A 22,044-nucleotide genomic window follows, 5' to 3' on the forward strand; every position below is an offset into this window, starting at 1 on the left:
ACTTTGTGATGCCAAAGCCATCAAGAGAGCAGAATCAAAGCATGCATCTCGCAGGTTAATGTTCGAAATAGCATGCTAGTATTAGGGCTGAAACGATTTGACCTAAAATCTAAATCTCGATTAATTGAACATTTTACCTCGATTACGATTAATGAACGATTATTTTGCTCTTTTTTTTTTGCTTTCCTTTTTCTTGCCCTCATAGTTCACTGATAAGGTTTGTACTGTAAATATGTTCTTTATTTTTTTCTAATGAAAAAGTGCATTTCTTTGTGATTTTAAAATACTTAAGGAAACCGCTCACGTTCAGCAGTTATTGTCTATGGGTCTTTCTGTTTATTGTACATCAGATACAGATAAATTAGCACAGTAGCCCTACATTTACATTTATTTGAATGCATTAATGAGAGAGTGATTGTGTGTGTGTGTGAATTAGTCATACCGTCTCTATTACTTATGAAGCTGTGGTTTGTAGTTACTTCAAAAGGTAGACAAATCTATGCCTATAACGGTTGAGTTGCTAAGCTACTTTAGAGATAAATCACTGGACAGCGTTAACAATGAGTTTCTGCGCTCCGCTCTACGGACGATCTTCACGTGATGTGCGAGCTATTGTCTGTATTACGCCTGTCACTTATGTGAAAAAATCCTATTTTTGAGACATAGCTGTTCATTGAATCGATTGTAAAATCGATTATCCATATCTAAAGACGTTTCCATTTTCAACGCCAAATATAGGCCAATCCACGGACCACTAACAGGCATTAGGACGAACGTAAAGAGGGCACTTGAGACTAGGGCTGAACGATTTTGGAAAAAAATCTAATTGCGATTTTTTTAACCAATATTGCGATTGCGATTTAATATGCGATTATTTTTTAAACTCTTTATCTTCTGTATTATTCAACAATACATCATTGTATAGTAATGGTGGAAATCTTTAATTGGTACCTCACAATCCGATTCCGATTCTGGGAGTCACGATCCGATTCCAAAACAATTCTTGAACTTTTTCCTTTTTAAGTTTTTAATAAATTAATAAGATTAATATTAATAATTAATATGTTTTTTATTATGATATATGTAATTATAAGCTTTTTAAAATAACTACACATTATACCATTTTAATTAAAACAATTGCATGTTAATAATTTTAAATATATAAACTAATATAGCTGCAAAACATAAAGTAGTAAATCATAAAGAGAAACAAAAAAACATATTACAAGCAATGAACAAAGAGTGCTTTCAGTATTTAAGAGTGTCTGAACTGTGAGTGATTTTTCTCTTTCTCAGCTTTACTGTTGTTTGATTATTAATAATGACATCATCATAGACAGCGGGAGACCTGCATTCACACTAATGCACAGATCTCTTTTGAAATATAAGATGTTTTTGCCCTGTCTGTTTAATTCATTAAGACATTACTGATGGTGTTTACATTAATTTTGCGTCATAAAAGCATTTTGAGACGCGTGCTCGCGAGCACTCTTCAAAATGCGCCGCGTGAGCATTTGAAATGGAAAGCCTTCTGTCAGTGAGTTTCTAACGACATGAATGAAGCCTTCGTTGAGCATTTGTAAGGAATATACCGGCAGGTGAGAACACACACAGTAAGCGTGACATCAGTTTCTCACAGCGCTTATCCTGTGCAAAGAAGCCTGCGAATGTCATTGCAATTCGCGCCGTCAACATTTCCGAACGTTATGAAATATTATTTTATGGTTCGTGCGTGATTGTGTGTGTGAGAGAGAGATATAATGGAAGCAATCAGAATACGGGTGTTTCTAAAACACACGCAGCGCCACCGCGCACCTGCAGTTAAAATCTAAGCTCAGAATCGATCCAGAATCATTGGAGAGATGATAGTAGCCTATAGTATGAACAACACAATATTAGATAGATCAAACACAAACAGTTTTTTTTTTTCCTTTTAGGCCAGGCATATGATATGTGTAACGTGCCAAGTTGATGCTTCTTCTGCAGACTTTACTCTCGCGTGTCACGTGACCAGACTGTAATCGCAGCCTTTGCGGTTAGGAAATCGCGTTATATCATATCGCGATATTATCGCAAATGCAATTAATCGTTCAGCCCTACTTGAGACGCACAAGTCAGCCAAATTTCTGATGATTTATTGGCGGGAAGTTTCGTGCACAATGACAAACAAGAGTGCAACATTCTCGAAAAACAATAAGAGTGGACTGCCATAACATCAATGAAAAACATTACTGCAGGCTTCAACATGGCTGTGTTTACGATTAGAAATGTCAAACAAATTTCGCCTACATAGGCGATTGTAGCCCATGAAAAGAGGTTGAAAATAAAACTTCAAATTCACTGAAGGACTAGCCTACCTCTACTGGGTCTAGGTCTTTGTATTCATCTGGATGATGAAGCTGCAATATGCCCCCATCATAGTTGTAGTGCTGCTGTGGGAACTTGCATACCACTTTGTCCTTCATCATAGTTTGATCTACAGTCCAAAACCATATACATACAGTGCTTCCATATCGAACTCCTCAAGTTATTAGGGGTTATCACTCATCTCTCATGTCCCACAGGTTGATCGCCATTGTCCTCCATTTTTTTGGTAAAACACCAGCAACAGCCAATTGAAACTATAGGCGCGTAAAATTGGTGGGAATTTTATTTTTAGCTTTCGCAACGCCTACTGCACTTTCGGAATTCTTTAAATCTTTTGTTTAATTTATTTAAAATTAATTGTGTACATATTTGGTTAAAATCGATTCCCTATTTCAAAACTTGTGTTGGTTGGTCCGATCGATTGTGCAATCGATTTTCGAACGTAAAGTGACAGCCCTAGTCTGTATGAGTGTTTGAGTGTCACAATATATCAGGCATTAGTTCAACATAGTACACCTCTGATGGTCTAAAATCGCTTCAAATGTTCAAATGGGCAGGTCTTAAAACACATACAATTGACAAAGTTTTGAGAGGACGCAAGTGAAAGTGATCCGGCTTCAGGGCTTGCGCCGTCTGTGTGTGCGTGTAGCAGCGCATATAGGAAATTAACCTTAAAACATGCAATTTCCATAGTAATTCTGAGCATCCAGATTGTATAAACAAAGATAACTGCTCCTGAATCTTTCAGTGTGCCTGCAAACTGCACTTAATGTGACTGATGGGGCGGAGTCACGTGACTAAAACCGGGAAAAGTATGTCGGTTAGAGGTTCTGAATTTTGGTTTCGATTACTTTTCGATTAATTGTCCAGCCCTAGCTACACTGAAAAAACGTATTATGGCCCGATTAAATTAAGCATAATTAATTTGTGCTCGTTTAAATAATTAAAATTTAGTTTTTTGATTTTAATAAAAAAAAATTGGTTTTATGCGAATTGCATGCGTTTTTGTTTAAATTGAGATAAAATAAATTGATTGCAACCACTTACAATAAATTTTTTTAGTAAATTCAACGAATCATTTTTTTCAGTGTAGTATACTACTCAAACTACACAGAAGTTGAGAAAACTCAAACTTGAGTCAACCAGTTACAGGATTTATTATACTCCACAAAATATTGTTGTCAACTTAAAATTTTAAGTTGGTCTGTCCTTTCATCAAACATAACTGATATAAGTTGTGGATCCAAGTTCGTAAAGCTTGTATTAAGTTGAGCATTAACATTACATAATAGTGAAATATAACTTTCTTGTCGAGCAAACTGAAAAGGTAATATAGGGTTACTACTACACACCAAACAAGTTGAATATACTCATTGAAAATGGAAGAAACTTCACAGAAACTAACCACCATAATGGTGACTTGAACTTTTACAATTAAATAAAAATAAATAAAAAAAACACTTGAGAGCTAAACAATCTATTAAAGGTAGGGTAGGCAATTTCAGAGAGGCTAGCATTAGCAAGCAAGCTTTGAAAGCATATGATCCCACCCTCCCTCCAAAGCCACGCCTCCTCCAAAACACATGACAGGGTTTTTCCTACATTGAAATTTTTTTTGGCGGCCGCCAAAACAAATTTTTGTACCGCCAAAGCCTTATTTGATCAGTTATTGTGATTTATGAGTGATGTAGAATAGATGACTGCTGCACTTGAGTTAACTGAGTGACAGAGAGAACGACCAGAGAGCTCCTACCCCGCTCGCACGCTCTCTGTCTTCAAAATAAGCATTCTTAGCTTTCTAATGTTTCACATATTACGCTAATCAAAATCAAAAGGTCGGAAGACCGAATCCATGTTGCACGTGGCGCTATCAGACGATGTCTTCCTTTAATTACCGCTGGGTGTGAAATGCGCTCAAAAAACATTGACTGATTCTCTGACCAGCTGACATAAAGCATACTTTAAATAAACAGGAAACCAATCCTATCCGGTTATGAAGTGTTTTCTGTGTGTTGACAAATCTTTCGCGATGTTCTAAAGACGGGATTCACACACAACGCGTGTGCTAATGTCCGATTAGCGACCTAATGACTCTGATCAGAATCATTTTAACGACTGGTTAGAACTGATCTGTCCAACACTGAACTCACGAATCAGTTTAATCATTTACTCAGAACAACACCTGAAATGAGAACACAAGTGTGCTTACCCAATTTAGCAAGAGTGGATTGTAAGAATTATTTTTAATTATCAACAGTCTTTCAGCTTATTTATGTGGACAATGTGTAGTAAAATAAATAGCCTAAAATCATTTAGTTTAGACTGGAGTGAGGTGAACCCAGAACAAATTTGTTGTTAGCTAGCTGATTGTACATGGCAGAAAATTGTATATGGCAGAAAAATAGGCTATTTGTTCATTTTTTTAATACTATTTTTTTAATATTGATGATTACAATTATCAGTAAATAGTGTAAAAATGAGGAACAAAAACAAACATCAAGGTATCAAAATAAGATAAGCAAAAGTTACAAACTTTCTTTGAATTTATTTAAAATTTATTGTCAGTATTGCGCTTGCAGATCAAGTGGGTAGGGTATTTTTTTTTACCGTGCGTGTGTGTGTGTGTATGGATGACCATGTCTGTCAGCCACCACCGAAGACCATTTTTGACCCAGGAAAAACCCTGCATGAACACGCACAGCAGACCCAGCAAAGCATTATGAGAGACTGCATTAAATTATGTCTCAAAACGCATATAACATTACAATCATAATCATAGGTGTCAAGAACTGACAAAATGTAAAATGTGTACCTTCCATGCAATGTAAGTCGCTTTGGATAAAAGCGTCTGTCAAATGCTTAAAAAAGTAAAAAAAGTAAAGGTGTAATTTGCGGACTGGACGGGGGGCACATGTCCCCACAACTTTTTTCCAGGGTCGATAATTTGTCCCTTCCACTTTCTGAAACATTTTGCGGCACAGATGTACCTAATACAAGTGAAACACATCCACTTGACAAGCAGAGCATTAATTTATTTCGTTTGTTAAATATGAGTCAATCTGGCACTGGAATGTGTTGTTTTTCAAATCATGCTGGGTGTTCATTGTTGCTGTAATCAGTGGTGGAAGGCAGCAGACTGTTCTCTTGGCGCTCATGCACTTCACACAAACGAGCGCTTCAATCTATCGCTCGACGCCGTTGTGGAGACTCTCTATTCGTTGCGGTGAAATCACAAAACAAAATGCACATAAACGTGTCCATGCTCTTGACATACAATCACTGATGAACATCTTTGGTTTTCATGGGAAATAAAACTGGGGTGGATTAGAAGCCAGAACCTCTCTGACACGCTAAACAAAGGTTCAACCATCAGACCATTAAAGGGCCAATGAACTGAGAAATCGACTTTTCCTTGAGCTTTTGACATAAAAGAGGTCATCATACTAAATATCCTGCAAGTTTCAGAATGGAAAACCTCCTTGTTAGTTCAAAAACATGCCTATAGATAGATAAAAGACCGCCTCTGCAGAAGAAGATCAACGCCTACTTCATTGCAACTTTGGCCCCGACCACTGGCGTGTTAGTGAAATGCCAAGTACCCGTGTTCATTCTAATGCCTGATCTGGGACCAGTGATTTCTGATATTTAATGATTTATGTACAGTCAGATGTTCGCTGTCTATGTGTCAGTAAATCAAACCAGTGACTAAATGGTCAACTTCACGATGTTTCACTAAGTAGGATGAAAATAATCTGTTATTTAAAGTGTGATTAAATTATATATAGAAAGCGATCGCTGGAGCTGTCAATCAAATCGAGTTTATCAGTGACTGAGTTATGGACTCGAGCCAAAACTCCCGTTATAATCAACAAATCTCTTATTTACATTGTGTTTGCACTGTAAGTTATGAAGAAAGCATTCGTTAGTTTGTAGAAATCGAGTTACAATGACGAGATCACGGCATTCATGCGCTCAACATGTCTGTGATCGGCTACAATGCTCATCACTGCAACCTTTCATGCCACCAGCTAAATATAATGCTATCTATTTCATATGCAAAGATGTCAGCCAATCACAGCAGTGGGCGTTTACACTGAAGTCTCACAGCAGCCAATCACAGCAGTGGGCGTTTACACTGAAGTCTCACAGCTGCCAATCACAGCAGTGGGCGTTTACACTGAAGTCTCACAGCAGCCAATCACAGCAGTGGGCGTTTACACTGAAGTCTCACAGCAGCCAATCACAGCAGTGGGCGTTTACACTGAAGTCTCATAGCAGCCAATATCACAGCAGTGGGCGTTTACACTGATATCTCACAGCGGCCAATCACAGCAGTGGGCGTTTACACTGAAGTCTCACAGCAGCCAATCACAGCAGTGGGCGTTTACAGTGAAGTCTCGCAGCAGCCAATATCACAGCAGTGGGCGTTTACACTGAAGTCTCACAGCAGCCAATCACAGCAACGGGCGTTTAAACTGAAGTCTTACAACGGCCAATCACAGCAGTGGGCGTTTACACTGAAGTCTCACAGCAGCCAATCACAGCAGTGGGCGTTTACACTGAAGTCTCACAGCAGACACACCCCTTCAAACACAGCGTTCAAATTAGAGGCTAAAATCAAGGTAGGACAAATGTCTTTTATTTCTACATTATGAAAATCTATGTATTTACTCAATGACATGAAGAATCTAAGGGCTATAAATATTGTATTATTGTAGATGTAAGATGAAACTATCACGATAAACATGACTTCTAAGTCGATAAATTTAACTGAATGTACTTGATTTCTGGACATTGTAATATTCTTACAGATGACATTGGACTGAATGCAATGATTCGACGAAAATTTTGGGCCCGAGATATCCACAGAAGAGATACAGTATGTATATTTTTAAATATTTAGACCACTTCTATTATTGATTGGTATCAGGATGTGAAGAGAGTTTCAACAAGTATTAAAAAAAGTGATTATGAAAAACATTGCCTACTCTACCTTTAATTGTGAACGAGTCAAGCTGTAAAATCAAGCAATACAGATTGCTTCAAAGCAGCTTTACAGCGATAAACAGGAAAATAATGATCAATGATGCAAACAGAAATCAGTTCAGTGCGGATTCAGTTTGGATCAAGAACTGTGAAACGTTCCTCAATTATTATAGATTCTGAATAACAAATAGTTGTCATCATTTGAACAAAAATACAAATGATTCAAGTGAATCAGTTAGTTCGACCCTCACAGCAAACTTCACATTAAGGTCTTGCCGTATAATAGTTTCTCATACTAAATGGTCTAAAAGATTACTTTAATTCCTTATTTAATGCCATCTTTTTTTACATTCGATAGTTCAATCAACCTTTGAAATAGTTTGTCTGACAAAATGCAAGTTGGATTTTTTTTATGCAATATTGAATACCTGGATGATCTACTACATTTGACTAATTGTGGAGTATACAAAAGACTGAAACATTCATTGTTGGATATCACTGCTTCACATTCTTAAAAACTGTGAGCTGTATGCAGTATATACTGACAGCCTGATATTTGAATGTGAGTTTTGGCTGTTATTGGTACTAAAACATCATATCGCCCTCTAGTGGTTTACTGTGATTCTGCCGGAGAAGTATAACATGTCAAGTGTCTCAACACGCTCATTTGATCTCCTTTGAGGTTTATTAATGGCTATTTTTTTCATTAATATTGCACAAGAGAGTTGTATCTGTACAGTAAACAAAAAGAGCAAACACACAAACTGAACCAGCATGCAAAGAAACACGGAAACAAACAAAAGCTTTATTTCTGGCTAAGAAAACCATGGTTTTGGTTATCTCTGAAGGATTAAACCCACTGGATTATCCACATTTCCTTCTACTGGGCTGCCAGAAGATTAGGAATGTGGCTGGAAAGCATAAATGCATCACTGCCCATTGGCTTTAGCTCAGTTGGTTGCATTACATGCAGAATGCCTATATAAACATTTTAGTCCTGACTTGAAATGCTGTTTCATGCATATTGAGCTTTTTACACTGTTAAAGACTTGGATTCCCATCCTAAACATGGACAAAGTTTCAAAAAAAAAGTTGGACGTTTGGTGGAGTATTTCTGGGCCAAAAATACTCCATCCGGTTTCTCATAAGTTTCGGAAAGTTTTTTTCGAGTATGGGTATATGTGACATCAGATAGGACGACATTTTTTACCCGAAGGTCCTGAGTGTGACAAAAAAAATTTACGACCACTTTTTAGACTTTTCAAATCCTTTCCCTTTTGAGTGTTCATATACCAAGTACCAATAAAGTCACCAAGTTTCGGACCATTCCGATGAAGCTACGATTTTTTATTTTTTATTTTTAAAAACGCAAGATCCACTATAGTGGTAAAAATGTGCTATTGCATGATAAAAATGCTCAATGTGTCCACCGGATGGCACCGATCTCATTTAAAAAATTGCTTTCATGAGGCCTAGGCTTGACTCTAAAATGAAATACAGCTTTGATAAAAAATAAAAACAAATTATATATATATATATATATATATATATATATATATATATATATATATATATATATATATATATATATATATATATATATATATATATATATATATATATATATATATATATATATATATATATATATATATATATATATATATATATATATACATACACACACACTTTTTTTATATTCAATGGGAAAAAATGAGTAATAATTATTGCATAAATATTAATTATAAATCATAAAATTATCTCAAAACACAAATATTATTGAACAAAAAAATATTTCATTGATTTTACTCAAATCTTTTTTATCTTAATCCCGCCCTCCGGGTCATTTTTGACCTGAAGGTCCTGAGTGTGACCCATAAATGAAGAACCCCAGAGGGTTAAACACTCAGGTAATGGTAACGGTTAAGACGTTTGTTGCAACGCTCTTAAAGAAATCCCTTGCCTCAGGGATTTTTCCCCCTTAGGGTGAACAACCACTTAAGAGGTTTCATGCAACCGGGCCCAGTTCTTAAAGGGTTAGTTTACCTAAAAAATGTATTATTACTCACTGTCATGTTCCAAATCCACAAGACTTTCGTTCAACTTCAGAACACAAATGAAGATATTTTTAATGAAATATGAGATATTTCTGTCCCTCCATTGAAAGTTTATTCACCCGAAACTTTTAAAGGTCCCATGGCATGAAATTTTATTTTTATGAGATTTTATGAGGTTTTTCAACATTAATATGAGTTCCCGTAGCCTGAATATTGTCCCCAAGTGGATAGAAATGTTGATCGGTGTAAAACCGAGTTCTGGCTGTCTTTCTGTGCCTTTGAGAAAATGACAGGCCAGATGAGCCAATCCTGAAGTCTCCTGGTTTGACGTCCAAGCAGGAACGGTTCCGTCCCTCCGCCCAGAGAATCTGGCACGCCCATGCAAACGCTATATTTGTCCTGGAGAGATCAAGGCTTGTGAACGAGTGAATGCTGGCAGTTTCTCAGTGTTTGGATGTACAAATGAAAACAAGTCTTTTTTCAGTTCCTTCTGATCTGTGATCAGTGATTTCTGATGTGTAGCTAATTATTTATTATTCGTGCACACGCAGCGGCTTCTCTCTCTCCAGACAGAACGGTGTTTTCGTGTTTTCTATCTTGTGAGTCAGTGTTTTTGTAAGTCCTCGTCGCGTCTATCGGTTCTACAATGTGCATACAGTCGTTTCTGCTCAACATCAGCAGACTCACATCTCTTTAGAGATAAACCTCACACACGGCGAAGCTCGGGCTGCACTGGCCGGTCGGCCTTCAACATCCCCGACCCCCAGTACTGCATCTGGCCCACAGCGGAGGCGCCAAACGCGGCGTGAGATTAAGCTGAGTGACGACACACTGACCGTTCCAAGATGGCGGGTGCGCCAACGTATCTGTAGCGGTCGAATGTGGCATCTTCGTATAAATATCTATGGTGAGGAGTACCTGAAGTCCGGGATCCCTGTGGATGTGCTGATTCCGGCTCCCGAATGCACCACCATGTACTGCGACTCCTTGATCCACTGGGCCAGTGTCTCCACTTTAGTCTTCAACTCCTCTGGGCTGTCAAACACCTGCAAACATACACACATAAACATACAGATACAGAAGTGTTACTGTCAGAGCCCTGCCGCCCAGCTGCTGTAACAGTTAGTGAGTGGTCGCATAAACAAATGTAGATAGAGTGCTTCAAATTATTGTTTCATATGATACAGTGCACTATTATACTGTAGGCCTACATATATTTTATATACATCCTTATATCCTCCTGGTACCAGGAATAAACTTTTGTCCTCTGTAGTGGACATTATATTTTAGTGAATTTCTCTGACATCATGCATGGCACAATATTAATTTCTGGATGTCCTGTAAAAAGCGAATTCAGAGCTTTTCAGAGACACCAAATGTTTGGAAGTTTCACAATGACAACTGCCTCTCCTTGGGCTTTAAAAATGACTGACATTAATTTAGTGATCAAATTTAACACTCTTATGGAAATATATTTTGTAATTATTTAAATCTGACTAATTCTTTAATTGTTTGTCATAAATCAATATCTCAGGAAAATGTTATGGGGTTTCAAATCTGTTACAGGACATTGATTTCCACTGTAGAGGACACCAGGACTTAAATCATGTTTATCAGGCATTCTGTGAGACACAACAAGTGAATATGGAATAATGTGTACCTTGAATGCAATGTAAGTCGCTTTGGATAAAAGCGTCTGCCAAATGCATAAATGTAAATGTAAATGTGGAAAGAAATTATTTCAATATTCCTATGAAATGTTAAATATTATTATGAAAATCTTGCCAATTACTACTCCCAATAATAAACTTCTTTTTTTATTACATGTTGCTCCAAGAACACATTAATATGCAAATTAGATACAATGTATACATTGAGATACATTGAGATAGATACTTTGTATATAATGGGAAATCCCGCTTATTGCCATTTTATACACATATTGCATAAAGCAAAATTATATTGTTCTGTTATATCTTACATAACATAGTTGAGAATCATCTTTGTACAAAGTTTGGTATAAAAAAAACCTGAAACCTAAAAATTGATTGGTGATTTAAAAACAAAAATCACATTGGTTTTGCCTATTTTTTTTGCCTCTGTCATTTTTTTTTATTGAGTCCTGGTGTCCTCAAAAATACAAATTTCACAAAACTTTTTTCCTGCTTCTCATGAAAATATATTATTTCTTTTTAATTAGCACTTGTATGTATTTATCATTTATTTATAAAAAAAAAAGTATGTATATTTTATATATATATATAATTCGATAATAGCTCCTTTGACTTAACGAGCTATGTTGCTTGGCAACCATAAGCAGCCGTACAGTTGGGCTAGTGAACTGATAATTAATAAAAGCAAAATCAATTATTCATTGACCACAGGTGACTTTTATCATATTAATACCGTTTCCCCTTCACTGTGGTAAAATCAATTGATCAAATCGATCTCTTATTTCTTTATTATTACAATGATAATTAAATGCAGTAACTGCTAAATGTTTTGTTCAGTATTATTTGGAAGCCCATGAAGTTATAAAGCATACAATGGTCATACCCACGTGTATCTACAGAGACCGAAACAGCTTTCGATGCAGAATAATAGTATGTTTCCGAAAGCAAAACAGCAAATTTGATGCCAATGTGCACTAAATTAAGCTAATTCTAGCTAGCCGGCTAACAGCAACAGATGTAAACATCACCTCCGGGAGGCCGCAGATGCCTTTATCCGCGTACGGAGAAAGTCCCGCGGCGTAATTCACCGACATGGCGAACTTTCTGGTTAAAAGGTAAGTTAAAATGTGTCAGTAAAAGCAAGAGTTTTCTGTTCTTCCTTTCAATCGGTTCTGTGTGTTGGTCCTCCGGGTGACGTCAAGAATGTGTGTGTACCGCGTGGAGTTGTGCTGTGCACATGCTGGATGACGTCAGTGAGACGCCCAAGACCCTTGTTCCAAAAATAGGCTTGTTTGAGATGAGCAAAATCTGCGCAGAACCGATCACCGGTGATCAGCGCGAGATGCATTCCGGTTAGAAAAGTGTCGGTGTCCGCAGGTGTCGGACCCACTACGAGAAGAGAGAACTGTCCGGCTTGCCTGCACTTTTTTCACTCCTCCCCTCACTGCAGCCGCCTAGTCTCGGCTGAATTTCAGGCGAGGCGAGGCGCATCTCAAACAAGCCTATTATGTTGATATGTGATTTCATATTATGTTTTTTTTTTTTTATTTAAAAAAATTATGTTTTTAAAGAAAAAAGGTCCCTTTATCCCCAGTTGATAGGCTAATTTTAGGCTAAATGTATAAGCCTACTAGTCATAAAATGTACCCTGTTAAACAGCATTCAAAATAAATAAATACATAAATAAACAAGGAAAAACAAACTGATTGACTTCATTACAGATGCCATGAAACTGCTTTGTTGATTTATTATTGCCAATTATTTATTATTGCCAATAATAAATAATTGTATTTGGGGAAACATAAGCCTGTTTAAGATACTAAACAAGTATACAGTATGATACACGTTATGATTCTGTTGTCTGCATGTCATATCTGTGAAAACTAATAAAAATAGCAAAAGCACACAACACTATTACCGGTACTAAAACTTTAACACAAATTTTAATGAAAACAGAAAATATAAAAATTAAATCACATTCAAAATATTAACAAGTATTAGTTTTGGAATAGTTTATCTATCCATCCATCCATCCATCCATCCATCCATCCATCCATCCATCCATCTATCCACTGTTTTGTCATTATATCTTTCTTTCTTTGGTTCTATCATTCTGTCATCTATCTATACATCCATCGTTCTGTCATCTATCCATCCATCCATCCATCCATCCATCCATCCATCCATCGTTCTGTCATCTATCTACCCATCCATCCATCCATCCCTCCATCGTTCTGTCATCTATCTACCCATCCATCCATCCATCCATCCCTCCATCGTTCTGTCATCTATCTACCCATCCATCCATCCATCCATCGTTCTGTCATCTATCTATCCATCCATCCATCCATCCATCCATCCATCCATCCATCCATCCATCCATCCATCCATCGTTCTGTCATCTATCCATCCATCCATCCATCCATCCATCCATCGTTCTGTCATCTATCTATCCATCCATCCATCTATCCATCCATCCATCCATCGTTCTGTCATCTATCCATCCATCCATCCATCGTTCTGTCATCTATCCATCCATCCATCCATCCATCGTTCTGTCATCTATCTATCTATCCATCCATCCATCCATCCATCCATCCATCCATCCATCGTTCTGTCATCTATCCATCCATCCATCCATCCATCCATCCATCCATCGTTCTGTCATCTATCTATCCATCCATCCATCCGTCGTTCTGTCATCTATCTATCCATCCATCCATCGTTCTGTCATCCATCCATCCATCCATCCATCCATCCATCCATCCATCGTTCTGTCATCTATCTATCCATCCATCCATCCATCCATCGTTCTGTCATCTATCTATCCATCCATCCATCCATCGTTCTGTCATCTATCTATCCATCCATCCATCCATCGTTCTGTCATCTATCTATCCATCCATCCATCCATCCATCCATCCATCGTTCTGTCATCTATCTATCCATCCATCCATCCATCCATCGTTCTGTCATCTATCTATCTTACGTTCTGTCATCTATCTTCCGTTCTAATCTATCTACTGTTCTGTCGTTCAGTCCTTCTATCTTTCGTTCTATCGTTCTGTCATCTATCTATCTATCCATCATCCATCATCCATCGTTCTGTCATCTATCTATCTAACATTCTATCATCTATCTATCTATCTATCCACCCTCCATCATCCATCCATCCATCCATCGTTCTGTCATCTATCTATCTAACATCCTGTCATCTATCTTCCGTTCTAATCTATCTACTGTTCTGTTGTTCAATCCTTCTATCTATCGTTCTATCGTTCTGTGTCATCCATCCATCCATCCATCCGTCATCTATCTATCTAACATTCTGTCATCTATTTTCCATTCTAATCTATCTACTGTTCTGTCGTTCAATCCTTCTATCTTTCGTTCTATCGTTCTGTGTCATCCATCCATCCATCCATCCATCCATCCATCCATCGTTCTGTCATCTATCTATCTAACATCCTGTCATCTATCTTCCGTTCTAATCTATCTACTGTTCTGTTGTTCAATCCTTCTATCTATCGTTCTATCGTTCTGTGTCATCCATCCATCCATCCATCAGTCATCTATCTATCTAACATTCTGTCATCTATCTTCCGTTCTAATCTATCTACTGTTCTGTCATTCAATCCTTCTATCCATCGTTCTATCGTTCTGCCATCCATCCATCCATCCATCCATCCATCATCTATCTATCATTCTGTCATCTATTTTCCATTCTAATCTATCTACTGTTCTGTCATTCAATCCTTCTATCTTTCGTTCTATCATTCTGTGTCATCCATCCATCCTTCCATCCATCCATCCATCCATCCATCGTTCTGGCATCTATCTATCTAAAATCCTCTCATCTATCTTCCGTTCTAATCTATCTACTGTTCTGTCATTCAATCCTTCTATCCATCGTTCTGCCATCCATCCATCCATCCATCCATCCATCATCTATCTATCATTCTGTCATCTATTTTCCATTCTAATCTATCTACTGTTCTGTCATTCAATCCTTCTATCTTTCGTTCTATCATTCTGTGTCATCCATCCATCCTTCCATCCATCCATCCATCCATCCATCCATCCATCCATCGTTCTGGCATCTATCTATCTAAAATCCTCTCATCTATCTTCCGTTCTAATCTATCTACTGTTATCTATCTTATTCTATTCTGTGCAGTCGACTATTGGTCGGCAGATGGCGCTACGGGGCCGCGCATGTGAGTCGTGCCCGCGCTCTGCTCTCATCTCCTCCTCCTCTCAGGTGCGGGGGGCGCGAGCTTGACATGTTTCGAATAGAAAGCGAGCGTCTCGTTTCCAGCTGAGCGCGTACTCTCTCCCGGCGCGTGTGCGTGCGTGTGTATGTTGTTATTATTATCGCGCTCTCCGCCGCGCGCAGAATGGCTAGATTCACCCAGACTGAAGCGAGGAGGCAGCAGCATCCTCAGCAGCATCCTCAGCCTGCCCACGCCAGCCTGCTCCTCACCGGACCGGGGGCGGTACCGAGCCAGGCAGCGGCACCACTGCTCCTGATCCCGCACCAGCCCCAGTACGCGCACATCACCTTCCCCAAGCCCATGAACGGCTCCGAGCCCATCTCCATCCACCCCGACAACGGCACCATGAAAGACCAGGATGCCATCAAGCTCTTTATAGGACAGATCCCGCGCAACCTGGAGGAGAAGGACCTGAAGCCGCTTTTCGAACAGTTTGGAAAGATCCACGAACTGACTGTCCTCAAGGACCGTTACACCGGCATGCACAAAGGTAATGATGCTTTTCGATGGGTGTTGAGGGCTTTGGCCACATGGGTAACCTTTTATGCATTACGAGGTGTGTGCTAGGGGGAAATATGTTTACTCGTTATTGTTTAACACTGCTTACTTGCGAACATCAATTTTCTTCTGTTGCGCATATTTGTTCTTTACGCGCAGAGCGCACTCTTGTTTTTCACTCATTCTGGTCTACGATTGCAAGTGATTGACACCTGACAGCGTGCATTAATGGCATTTCATTCTCTTTCTGTCTTTTTAGGAGTATTTTTCATCCAACGCACCGATGCATTGTCATTTCGTATTTGCGCACCAATCATAGGAAATATAAGATATGTGATAGGAAACATACATGAGAGTTTATAAACGTCCGATTGGTTCAGTTGCATGCACATTTGCTCTTTACACACTGTGTTAAGGCTATGCCTGTCTTTACATTCTGCACTGTCAGATTGCAACTGATTTCCGATCTACAGCTCACTTTCTTGAGGAACATGAACTAGTTCAATGTCGAAATCAAATTAATGTCGTGCATGGATGTATTCATCATGCACACTGTGTATTCTTGTCCAAGCCACATTTTCCCCTCATTACCCTCCCTCACAGCATTTTCAAGCACAGTCAGTAAAATTGCAAGTGATTTTCATCAGAGCCTGCTGTCAGATGTCATTCAAACCTCCCTCTGTCACTCTTTTTAGAGTAAAATGGTCTATTTCTTGTAATGCATTGTATTTTTCTGCTGGTTCACCCTATGCAATTTAAGATATGCTGTAGAATAACTTCAAAAATCAGCGTCAAATGTGTTCCGTTGCACGTACGCTCATTCTTTATGCACAGTGTGCAGGCTTTATGTCCCACATTGCACAGTTAGTGTGACTGATTTCCATCAATGCATGCTGTCAGATGTCATTCCGGCTCGTCTCATCTTGACAGATTTCTCTTTTAGAGTTTAGAGTTCACAAATGCATTGTGTCTTTCTGCTTGTGTTCACTCAGTGTACAGTGTCATGACAATAAAAAGGATGCTGTGTGTACTGTGGTCACTCCCACTTGTGTATCATCTCATATTTTCGTGTGTGCTCGCAGAAGTAGGGCAGCCCCGCTTTGCGCGCAGATGATGCATACTAAGAGCTCCCAGTGTGCGACGTGAAATGAAACATTTGGTGTGATGCCTCTCATTCACACAGCAAAACGTGGACCTTGCATCACGCGCTCATTTGTGCATTCAAAGAAATCACAAACCCACAAAAGGTTCTGTGCTCCGTTGTTTGACATTTGAGAATTCGTTTGAGCGTGCATGCATTATTTTTGCCCAAATTCCCAAAGTCTCGTCCAAATTAATGCGGCAATAGGAATTAGGGCATGATGCTTTAAGAAGTAAGTGGTTTGTCATGGATTCATGAAATTATTATTTAAGGTGCATTCTTAAAGGCTTCTTTTTTTAGCTTAGTATGAATATGTTAGCCTTAAGGTTATGAATAAGCAAGTGTGCTCCAAAACAATGACAAAATTCGCATTTAGAAGACATAAGTGTTCAAAACTTACACTTCTGATAAAATATGTTGCAGATTTTTATGACATCACAGTTGACATTGACATATGACATTTATGATTCTCATCACATCTTCTGTCCAATCAAATGCTCTCTAGAATCTGAAGCCCCGCCCCCTACATTATAAACAGACGCTGAAGCAGCGGCTGAAATCGGTCACTTGCTCACACATTTACTATTTTCTACATGGTGAATGGCACATTAGTACACTATATAGGGGATAGGGAGCAATTCAGACAGCCTAAATATGCTTTCCATTGAGGCGAATGAAGTCTGGTTTCACGTTAGTGTCAGTGAACCGCCGCAGCTCCGGTCCAGAGACACGATAGCACAGAGCGGATCATGTGATTGAGTCGGTCCAGAGACACGATAGCACAGAGCGGATCATGTGATCGAGTCGGTCCAGAGACACGATAGCACAGAGCGGATCATGTGATCGAGTCGGTCCAGAGACACGATAGCACAGAGCGGATCATGTGATCGAGTCGGTCCAGAGACACGATAGCACAGAGCGGATCATGTGATCGAGTCGGTCCAGAGACACGATAGCACAGAGCGGATCATGTGATCGAGTCGGTCCAGAGACACGATAGCACAGAGCGGATCATGTGATCGAGTCGGTCCAGAGACACGATAGCACAGAGCGGATCATGTGATCGAGTCGGTCCAGAGACACGATAGCACAGAGCGGATCATGTGATCGAGTCGGTCCAGAGACACGATAGCACAGAGCGGATCATGTGATCGAGTCGGTCCAGAGACACGATAGCACAGAGCGGATCATGTGATCGAGTCGGTCCAGAGACACGATAGCACAGAGCGGATCATGTGATCGAGTCGGTCCAGGGACACGATAGCACAGAGCGGATCATGTGATCGAGTCGGTCCAGGGACACGATAGCACAGAGCGGATCATGTGATCGAGTCAGTCCATAGACACGATAGCACAGAGAGGATCATGTGATCGAGTCAGTCCATAGACACGATAGCTCTGATCATGTGATCGAGTCGGTCCAGAGACACGATAGCACAGAGCGGATCATGTGATCGAGTCGGTCCAGAGACACGATAGCACAGAGCGGATCATGTGATCGAGTCGGTCCAGAGACACGATAGCACAGAGCGGATCATGTGATCGAGTCGGTCCAGAGACACGATAGCACAGAGCGGATCATGTGATCGAGTCGGCCCAGAGACACAGTAGGCTTGTTCGACTTCACCCAGCGATGCGCAGACCGATCGGCGGCTGACTTGAAGCAGTGCATGCCGGTTAGAAATTTTGTCCGACTTGAGGCAGCGCCGACGCCACGTGACAGTGACGTATGTCAACAAAGTGCCGCGAGAGCGATTCGAGAGCAGCCGGCGATTACAGCCAGTGCAGTTTCTCGAGAGCGACTGCATGAGGCTGCACGGGCTCTGATGACGACACAGCCGTTCCACGATTGGCCAGATTCACCGCATGACAGCGATCACGTGTTTTCGTGTTTATTCTAAAACCTTCAGCTCCATTAATGCGCACAAATCTGTTTTTTATAACAGTAAAACCTCCTTTCATGTAGTCGCGATGTTATATTGTCATGTTTATCAAAATATAACTGATTAAAAACATAGACCCCACTTCATTGATAGTGTAGGCTTATATGTTGGACTTTATTCTTGTAAAAACACACGCTGTATTAAGCAGTGCATAAAGTATTACATGACAATAATGTCTCTGAAACATCTGTGTATTGCCAAATATTGCATTTATTTCACTTCAGCTGATAAAGTGTGCAAACACAGCGCGAGCGTCACCGCGGGAAGCAGAAAGTGTCCGACTTCACGTCTGTGTTTGCAGCTCCTCCCCGCCTGCACGCGGCTACTCTCGCCGATCAGTTGATTCCAGCCGCAGCCGATGTCGAACACACCTTATAGCACAGAGCGGATCATGTGATCGAGGCGGTCCAGAGACACTATAGCACAGAGCGGATCATGTGATCGAGTCGGCCCAGACACACGATAGCACAGAGCGGATCATGTGATCGAGTCGGTCCAGAGACACTATAGCACAGAGCGGATCATGTGATCGAGTCGGTCCATAGACACTATAGCACAGAGCGGATCATGTGATCGAGTCGGTCCAGAGAAACGATAGCACAGAGCGGATCATGTGATCGAGTCGGTCCATAGACACTATAGCACAGAGCGGATCATGTGATCGAGTCGGTCCAGAGACACTATAGCACAGAGCGGATCATGTGATCGAGTCGGTCCATAGACACTATAGCACAGAGCAGATCATGTGATCGAGTCGGTCCATAGACACTATAGCACAGAGCGGATCATGTGATCGAGTCGGTCCAGAGACACGATAGCACAGAGCGGATCATGTGATCGAGTCGGTCCAGGGAAACGATAGCACAGAGCGGATCATGTGATCGTGTCGGTCCAGGGAAACGATAGCACAGAGCGGATCATGTGATCGAGTCGGTCCAGAGGCACGATAACACAGAACAGATCATGTGATCGAGTCGGTCCATAGACACTATAGCACAGAGCGGATCATGTGATCGAGTCGGTCCAGAGACACTATAGCACAGAGCAGATCATGTGATCGAGTCGGTCCAGAGACACTATAGCACAGAGCAGATCATGTGATCGAGTCGGTCCAGAGACACTATAGCACAGAGCAGATCATGTGATCGAGTCGGTCCAGAGACACGATAGCACAGAGCGGATCATGTGATCGAGTCGGTCCAGAGGCACGATAACACAGAACAGATCATGTGATCGAGTCGCCGCCGACCAAAAAATGTATGAATTCTGCACTAAAGGCTGTATTTTTAAGCGATATGGAGGAGATCAGGAGGAGACGGTTAGAGAACTGTTGGGGGTAACAGTTTAGGACCTAGGACCAGTAGTGAAAAATGAAGACCAAGAGGCAGGAGTGCAATTAATTAAAGACAAATTTACTGAAGAATAGTTTGCAGTTTCATCAGCAGAAGCCAGCTTCAAGTCTCACAAGGAGTTTGTAGCCCGCGCTCCCTCCACCAGCCTTTCGGTTAACGGCCGTTCACTAACAGGAAACTGCGGCTTTGTCGAGCTCAACGGCTCTGGCCAAACTGTGATCGAAACTAAACGCTATTGGCTGTTTTAAAAAAGGGGAGGAGCTGTTCTAAATGTCTTGCCCTGTCTTCCTGTTTCAGGGGAAATTACGTCGACACATTGAATAATGCTGAGGGTTTCAAGGCACTTCATTGGGACTTTAAAAATAAAGTTTCCAAAAAGGGTTTTTTACAGCAATGCCATAGGAGAACCATCTTTGGTTCTCCATTTCTGTGAACTGTTCTGTCAAAGAACCATTTTTTCTTAGTGTGGCGGACATTTTAATAATCTAAAGAACTTTTTTTTCCATTATAAAGAACCTTTAGTGGTTCAATGGAGGTTAAAGGTTCTTCATGGAGCCTTCAATTCCAATAAAGAACCTTTATTTTTAAGAGTATAGGCCAGAAGATAAAGAATTATTGCTCCGAGATCTCCTTTATACTCAAATCGCCAAATAGCAAACAGTCAAATCTAGGAACAAAAGAGTCAATAGGTGCCATATAGTACAGAGCTATGTGGGGAGCATCTCAGATCCTTTGATTGTGGAAGAAATGTTTGCGTTCATATTGAGATCTCTGACATTTTTGGGATCTCTTCAGGCATATGTGAGATTCCTGGGGTCTTCTTTTCCAGGATAAAAATGAATCAAAAGTCTCATCTTGTATTAACCTCATTGTCTTGGAGAAACAAATTAAATATTAAAGATAGCACATTTTTTATTTTTCTTTCTTATAAGGATCAATACAATATATTATGAAGCTTGTTTTTGACATGAAAAAAAAAAAAGATGTTTGCGACTTTTTATCTCACTATTCTGACAGTTTTTCTCGCAATTGCAAGTTTACATCTCGCAATTCTGACTTTATATCTCAGAATTGTGACTTTATATTACGCAATTCTGTGAAAAAAAGTCAGAATTGCACGTAAACTCACAATTGTGAGATATAAAGTCGGAACTATCTTTTAAAATGTGACGGAAACAAGCTTCAATACAATTCAGACTTTTTTTTTTCCTCAGAATTGCAAATTTATATCTTTTCACAACACTCAATCGTGAGTTATAAAGTCAGAATTGTGAGATATACACAATTCAGAGAAAAGTCTTTACCTCAGAATTTGACTTTATTGCGTGCAATAGCGAGTTTATATCACAATTCTGAGGAAAAAAGTCAAACATTTTGAGAAAAGTTAGAACTGTGAGTTTATATCTTGCAATTCTGACTTTATTTCTCGCAATTTGCAATTATATATATTGCATTATATGTCAAATATATATTCCTGTATGTTTTATTAAGCTTAGAATAGTGTTAGTAATAGTACTGAAAATATTCCTCGATTTCTCTTCAGTCTTACTCAGGTCATCTCACTTGACTGAAGCTCTAATTTGATTTGAGAGCAGTGCTAGAGGGATGTAATACATTTCATATGCATTTCAAACAGACAGTGTCTGGCCCAGGTTTTCTGTGATTATTTCATTTATTAGTGAAAGAAAACTTAGTCCTCTAATTCATTAAAAACATTGTGTTAATTGAACTTGAAAACCCATTTAAAGCAACA

At 39.7% G+C, this 22,044-nt stretch overlaps 2 protein-coding genes across 2 annotated transcripts in view; one reads left to right on the forward strand and one right to left on the reverse strand.

Annotated features, from left to right (window-relative positions):
- Window positions 1-12,535, reverse strand: part of sirt6 (sirtuin 6) — a 50,566-nt gene extending 38,031 nt beyond the window's left edge. Inside the window, exons 1-2 of the mRNA XM_079818459.1 lie at window positions 12,112-12,535; window positions 10,329-10,456 (exon numbers count right to left, since the gene is read on the reverse strand). Of these exons, the coding sequence (XP_079674585.1) occupies window positions 10,329-10,456; window positions 12,112-12,177 (194 nt within the window). The 5' untranslated portion in view covers window positions 12,178-12,535. The remainder of the gene's footprint in view (window positions 1-10,328; window positions 10,457-12,111) is intronic.
- A 2,889-nt stretch (window positions 12,536-15,424) lies between these two features.
- LOC307128599 (CUGBP Elav-like family member 5) overlaps window positions 15,425-22,044 on the forward strand; it is a gene marked incomplete at its 3' end in the record, with an annotated part of 290,109 nt that continues 283,489 nt past the window's right edge. The window contains exon 1 of the mRNA XM_079820513.1: window positions 15,425-15,847. Within this exon, the coding sequence (XP_079676639.1) occupies window positions 15,481-15,847 (367 nt within the window). The 5' untranslated portion in view covers window positions 15,425-15,480. The remainder of the gene's footprint in view (window positions 15,848-22,044) is intronic.

This window comes from Gobio gobio (assembly GCF_949357685.1).
Source record: "Gobio gobio genome assembly, chromosome: 6".
NCBI lineage: Eukaryota > Metazoa > Chordata > Actinopteri > Cypriniformes > Gobionidae > Gobio > Gobio gobio.